The sequence below is a fragment of the Arachis hypogaea genome, chromosome 17, assembly GCF_003086295.3.
Source record: "Arachis hypogaea cultivar Tifrunner chromosome 17, arahy.Tifrunner.gnm2.J5K5, whole genome shotgun sequence".
In the NCBI taxonomy this organism is placed as follows: Eukaryota; Viridiplantae; Streptophyta; class Magnoliopsida; order Fabales; family Fabaceae; genus Arachis; species Arachis hypogaea.
This window is the reverse complement of record NC_092052.1, coordinates 126569793-126576034: the sequence shown is the minus strand read 5'-3', so window position 1 is coordinate 126576034 and position 6242 is coordinate 126569793. Positions and strand designations below refer to the sequence as shown.

Here is a 6242-nt window from a genome sequence, read left to right as displayed (position 1 = left end):
TGATTATTGTGGTTCACGACATTAATATGATAAAAGTTGCGGTGATTCCATATCTAATATATGAGTCGGACCAGATTGTTAAAGTAATAAGGAAAATAACATTCAGATGCGCGCATAAAGTTTATAAGATGTGATTTTGTCAAGAAAGAATATGAATAGTCCAAGTGGGAGATTATAATAATTTTCTAATGGATTAATCTCTACGTACAAGTATTTTATGCTTACAAGCTTTACAAGTCTGAAGAGAATAAAATCCACTAAACGCGCTGCTTTACGTGCCTCTTTAACAGACTTTTAAATCAATTCAAATCAATTAACGTACAAATATATAACTTTCATTTTTCAAAAGATTTCATTTCTTTTTTCGAATTTCTTACCAAATTTGTTGGATCTCCTTCTTGCTTCGTGTTTTTTTCGATTTTCATGGTTTTTAAAATCAAATTTTGAAATTGTTTTGAAGATACTGGAACTTTAGAAATACACCTAAACGATTACAGAAATACACCCAAACGATTATAGAAATACACCAAATGGTTACAGAAATACACCCAAACGGTTACAGAAAGGATTACAGAAATACACCCAAAATATGGGGGAGACAGTATATTTCTTCTTGAAATCTTTTAATGTTTTGCTGGTTAAGGATGATGCACATGGCAAAGATAATCTAGAAAAAAAAAAAAACCTAGAAGAGCAGTAAAACAGTACCTTGAATAATGTTTCTTCGTTTTTTCTGGTGATTTTTGATGGAGATTTGTATCTTTTCTTCTCGATTTCTTCTACTCTTTGCAACGAGTTGGAACGTTTATGCAGAATCGTAATTTGTTTCTATATCTTGACGGTTTGCGTTTTGATTGAGGAAGAAGAGGAAGAGTGCGGCATAACGAACGTGCTGTGGAAGAGTGGACGTTCGATTTTGAAGGAGTGGTGAGCGTGTTTTTTTCTTGTACTTGGACCAACTTGTATAGCTTGTAAGTCAAAAAGACTTGTATGTGTAGCATGCCTCTTTTCTAATTTGTTTGTGGGTAATACATATATTAATTGTAATAACAAATTATGCTATTTCAAATTAAATGACTTATATAATAGTGATCTCAATTATTATTATAAATGTTAAATTGAATAAGTTATAATTACTTTTGACTTGGAATTAAATGAGAATAAAATCAGATATTATCTTTTGGACTTTAGATATATTATCTTTTGAACTTTAGATACTATGTTTATTGGGACTTTAAGGTTTAATGAATGCATTGCTCAAATATAAACAATGACTTCAGGGTTTTGGTCCCCAACACACTAAAGCTGCCTTTGTTGCCCTTTTCCCATTAGAAGAGTCACAATTCAGCCCTGTTAGGGATACAGAAAGCTTTGGTTGAGAAAAATCGAAAGAATCACAAGATCCAAATTCTTTCAATCATGATTCATATTTATAAAATTCAGGTATGCTTTTGTATTCAAGTATTTTCTTTCTTAATAATTTAATATGGATAATTTTGGGTTAAGGAATTTTGAGAAAATTCTATAATTTAATAGAAAATCTTAGCGGTCAATAATTGGTTTTTTTTTCCAAAATAAATTATGGAAAATGATTAATTCTCCAAAAATGGTTTTCCAACTTTAATTCCTCAAGTACACTTTTTTTTTTGGCATTTGGGCAAGTTCGTCGGACCCAGCGAACTCTATAAAAATTAGCAAGTTCGCTTTAACCCGGCGAACTCTATAAACCTTAACCCCCCGTGAACTCCATTCAATTTTTAAAATCCGCGTTCTTAATCTATATCATCGTCTCCGAAATAGTATATAAATCTACAAACAGTATATAAAAGTACACAAAAATACACAGACAACAAACATGGCTTCTTCAAGGATTTTTTTTATTATAAATTAAAAAAAAAAGCCATATTTAACAATGACAACTATTATTATCGTTTCCAAAAATACACAGGTACACCGAAATAAGTCATATTTAACAAGAATTTTTTTAACTATAAATTAAAAAAATAAATATTTCCTAAAAATAATCCTCTCCAAATATATCAGATTGGAAAGTTAACAATAGTAACCATTATCATCGTCCCCAGAGTATATAAAAGTACACAAGAGTACACAGGAATAAGTCGTATTTTATTTTTGGAAAAAAATTATTTTTTTAATTTATAATTAAAAAGTTCTTGTTAAATATGGCTTATTCCAGTGTACCTGTGTATTTTTGGAGACGATAATAATGGTTGCTATTATTAAATATGATTTTTTTAATTTATAATTAAAAAAATCTGTAAAAAAATCATGCTTATTGTTTGTGTATTTTTTATATACTCCTATATACTGTTTGTAGATCTGTATACTATTTTGGAGACGATGATATGGATTAAGAATGTGCATTTTAAAAATTTTGAGTGGAATTTGTTGGGTCCGACGAACTTGCCCAAATGTCTAAAAAAAATGTATTTAAAAAATTAAAATTAAAAAATCGTTTTTGGAGAATTAATCATTTTTTATAATTTATTTTGAAAAAAAATCCGTTAATAATTTTAATAAATTTGGAGCATTTAGTCAACATAAATATCAAATTATTTTTAATAAATAAATTTTTATTAATTTAAATATATAAACTCTGATAAATATAAATACAAATTATACTAAGTTGTGTATATAAATTTTAATAAATATATATAAAAAATAACAGCAAAAAATGATAATATTTGCTGAAAAGGTAATATTGCTCTTTAAAAATATCGAAACAGTAGCTGGTGGGCCCCACACCTATGTGTTATCATCCATTTTGGTTTCCCTGTGGCACCATATATATTCACAACACCACCTTCCAATTCCAACTTTTTCTCTAAATTACTTCACCCCACTTTGGGCTTTTTTCTGTTATTTGGTCCCCTTCACTTCACCTTCTCCATTCTTCTTCATTCTTCATTCAAGTGTAATATAACATACATTAATATGAACAGAAATAACAATAATAATAATGGCAACAGTAGAGATGAGAAACCATGCTGCTATTTCCATCCAAAGCAACTTGTTATTGGTGTTTGTCCCTTGTGTCTCAATGAGAGGCTTCTCATAGTAGCTGCAAAACAAGGCCACCACCGTCATCGCCACCACCACCACCACCACCACTCTTCTTCTTCTTCTTCCAAAGCTTCCTCACACAATAGGATTCTTCAGAGTTCTTCTTCTTCCGTACACAGAAAGCCAGCAAGTAGTTCTTCTATTCACAAGATCTTTGCTTTTGGCTCTCTCTTCAGTCGCCAAGACTCTCATCAGCACCAGTGGAAAACTCAGATTAACTATGAGTATGATGCTTCTTCAAGTCCAGAAGGTAATACCCTTAACTTGTTTAGTTCTTAGTTACTGTTTCTTTGCAGACCCAATCCTCTAAAAATTTAGTATTCTATTTGGTGCAAATTTTAATTTTATAATATCAAATTTTTAATCCTTCCGGATTTTCAAAAATTAGAAACACAACTGAAATTTTTAAATTTTTTTTTAATAACTAAAAATATTGTGATAAATATTTTTATTTAATTTTATATTTATTTTAAATCAAATATAATAATAAAATATAACTGGGTCCTTAATACTTAATACTAAATATAACACAAAAATTTAACTTAGTCTTAGCCGTTTAATCCTTGTCTCTCATTTTCTATCTCTCAGTCTCAATAACTCGTCCAATTAATTTCTTTCTACCGCTATGAACAAAAACATTGAAAAACGAGAAAGAAAAACAGAAAGTTTTTGTTAACCCTTTTTAGTTCTTCGGTTGTGATGATTATTCTTGTCATTAGCATTGCCTCTCCTACTATGAACGAATACCCCCAAAAAAAAAGGTTTTATTTTTGCTCCTTTATGTTTTTAATAATGCTTAAAAAATTATATTATAGATGAGGAAAAAAAAAAGACATTGCCTATACCAACAAGGTTCAAATTTTTCACACTAAAATATATTTAAAAAATGATGCAAATATTCCTCATGTTTAATGTAATAATGTCCATGGTGGTGATGAGGGAAATATTAAGTGGGGGCAATGGTTGGTGTTTTTGTTTGATTATTGTTGGTGGAGAATTATATCATGGGTGGTGCATGTTGTGTGCCTTCCCTTCACCGGGAAGATAAGATACACATTGTGATGATAATGATAGTGACAAATTTAAGGTCAAAAGACATTATAATAAAGAGTGACAAATAAACCATTGTAGATCAGAGTTGAGATCGCAACTTTAATTTCCTACTAGTGTTTGTTCTTTCGGTTTTCTGTCACCCCTTTTCTTCTTGGCGTGGCATATGACCATGTCAGATACAAACGCCAAAGAGCATTATGACACTCAGGAAATTAAATTATTTTTGCAAGATATATATATTAATATTATTATTGGTTACATTGATTTGGTGGGGGAATTAGGGTGCACAACTAATCTGGCAAAATGTCATTCATGTGTGTTATCATGATGGGTCTATATGCCCTTATTTGAATTTTGAACACATACATTATATATATATATTCTTCTATATAAATAAATTTCGTTTATATTAAAAGTGTATGTCAGTATCTAGTAGCATATACTGTAGAGGGAAAACTGGTGCCAAGAAAGTACATACACTTGAAATTTGAATATGCATGTGCTTTTCATTAAATCCGTCGGCAGCATATATAATAGTGAAACGGAACAATTAGGTTTGTGTGCATTACACTAATTTAGCTCAAATATATATTTTTCATGTAGGTATAAAATCACATTAATAATGGGTATTATTTCTTCTGTATAGAATAAGCTACTATATATTTTTAGTTATCCGTATAATTTATTGTTTTTGATCATTAATTAATTAACAATTTAATGATGTCAAAAATAAGTTCAAATGCATCAGCATAGTGCTAGTGTAAGATATAATGCTGACTAAAAATGTTAGTCAACATAAATAAAAATTGATTGCGGCGCATTTCTCATATCTAGCTTGGTGATTAATTTTTTTGTTTAATTTTTAATTCATAGCCTTAAAATTTTTTTCTTTTAAGGGGGGGAAAAAGTTGGGTCCAATATTACATAATTGAAAGGTTGAAAAAATGAAACGAAATGAAAATGGTGAATAAAACTTGGATAGTCTCAATTTTTTATACACTAAGCTTTTGCTTTTGATGGGGTCTTGAAAACCGACGAATTAGAATGATAAACATTCTGGTAACGACTTTAACTTTGTGCAGAAGACTCATTCATTTCAATCAAGTTTGAAGAGAATGGTATTGCCTCGTGGGAAAAGAACACGGTTTCTAACACCAAAATGATGTCAAAGAACACCACCACCAAAGACAGTAACAACAAGAGTGTGATAGAGCATGGAAAGTCACGTGACATGCTGAGGTGGCGAAAGAGGATTGGCCACATATTCCACCTCATGAGGTGGAAGAGGACAGGTGGCGTGTGCCACGTAGGCACCAAGGTGGAGGGAGTCAAAGTCAGAAAGAGTAATTGGATGAGGACTCTGACAAAGAGGAACAAGACCATGGAATGAAATGAATAAAGTTTTTAAGAGTCTCTCGTAAAAGAAAGTGACATTACTACTCTTTACTCAAGAATTCAAGAAGAACAACCACCTTTTTATTTGGTCCCTTGTTCTTTGCAGTATGACTACTGTAAAGTGTGTTATATATAAAAATATATATATAATACTATTATTTTTTATTTTTTTTTTCCCATATGCTAAAGTCAAAAATAGCTTTGTCACTCTTTCATTCGAAAATGTGCTTTAAATTTATAAAAAAGGAAAAAGTAAGGGGGAAAAAAAGGTATTGCTTTGCATGCTAGCTTTGATGAGAAGGGAATGAGGTTCTTATTCTTGTATTTACTCTTTTGCCATTTTTTTTTTATTATTATTTTATGTTTCTTAATTTCTCCATCCTATAGACTACTGTAGTACAGGCTGTAAAAGAAGAGTTTGTTGAAAATTGTTTTGTTTAATTTTGAAAATTATTACTATATTAAAAAAAAGGAAATTAGTAGCTCCTTTCCATATAGAGGCTTCCATATTAGGTAGCCATGGTGGGAAACAATAAAGCTTAAGGGCCCAATTGCATAATGCTACAAGATTTGATTAATTAGTATGAGAAGATCATAATGTCTATCTTGTTCTTTTAATTTTTTTAAAAAAAAGAAATTCAAATATTAAGGACAAATTACGCAACTAAATAAAATAGATTTTTAAATTATCTAAATATAATAAATTAATA

General features: G+C 30.0%; 1 protein-coding gene across 2 annotated transcripts; it reads left to right on the top strand.

Moving 5' to 3' along the window:
- Positions 1 to 2820: 2820 nt before the first annotated feature.
- Positions 2821 to 5832, top strand: LOC112766603 (uncharacterized). 2 transcript variants are annotated; one of them, XM_025812502.3, is made up of 2 exons: positions 2821 to 3334; positions 5223 to 5832. In XM_025812502.3, exons 1-2 carry the CDS (start codon positions 2956 to 2958, stop codon positions 5525 to 5527), a joined length of 684 nt encoding a protein of 227 aa, XP_025668287.1. In that variant the 5' UTR covers positions 2821 to 2955; the 3' UTR covers positions 5528 to 5832. The 2 variants fall into 2 exon arrangements, with proteins under 2 accessions (XP_025668287.1, XP_025668286.1); XM_025812501.3 differs by having other exon boundaries at positions 5220 to 5832.
- The last annotated feature ends 410 nt before the right edge of the window (positions 5833 to 6242 follow it).

What these genes read in the sequence shown, in the direction of transcription:
- LOC112766603 (XM_025812501.3), top strand. Translation starts at nt 2,956, where the DNA reads ATGAACAGAAATAACAATAATAATAATGGCAACAGTAGAGATGAGAAA. An exon ending in TGCTTCTTCAAGTCCAGAAG is followed by an intron (nt 3,335 to 5,219) that starts GTAATACCCTTA and finishes AACTTTGTGCAG; the next exon opens with AAGACTCATTCATTTCAATC.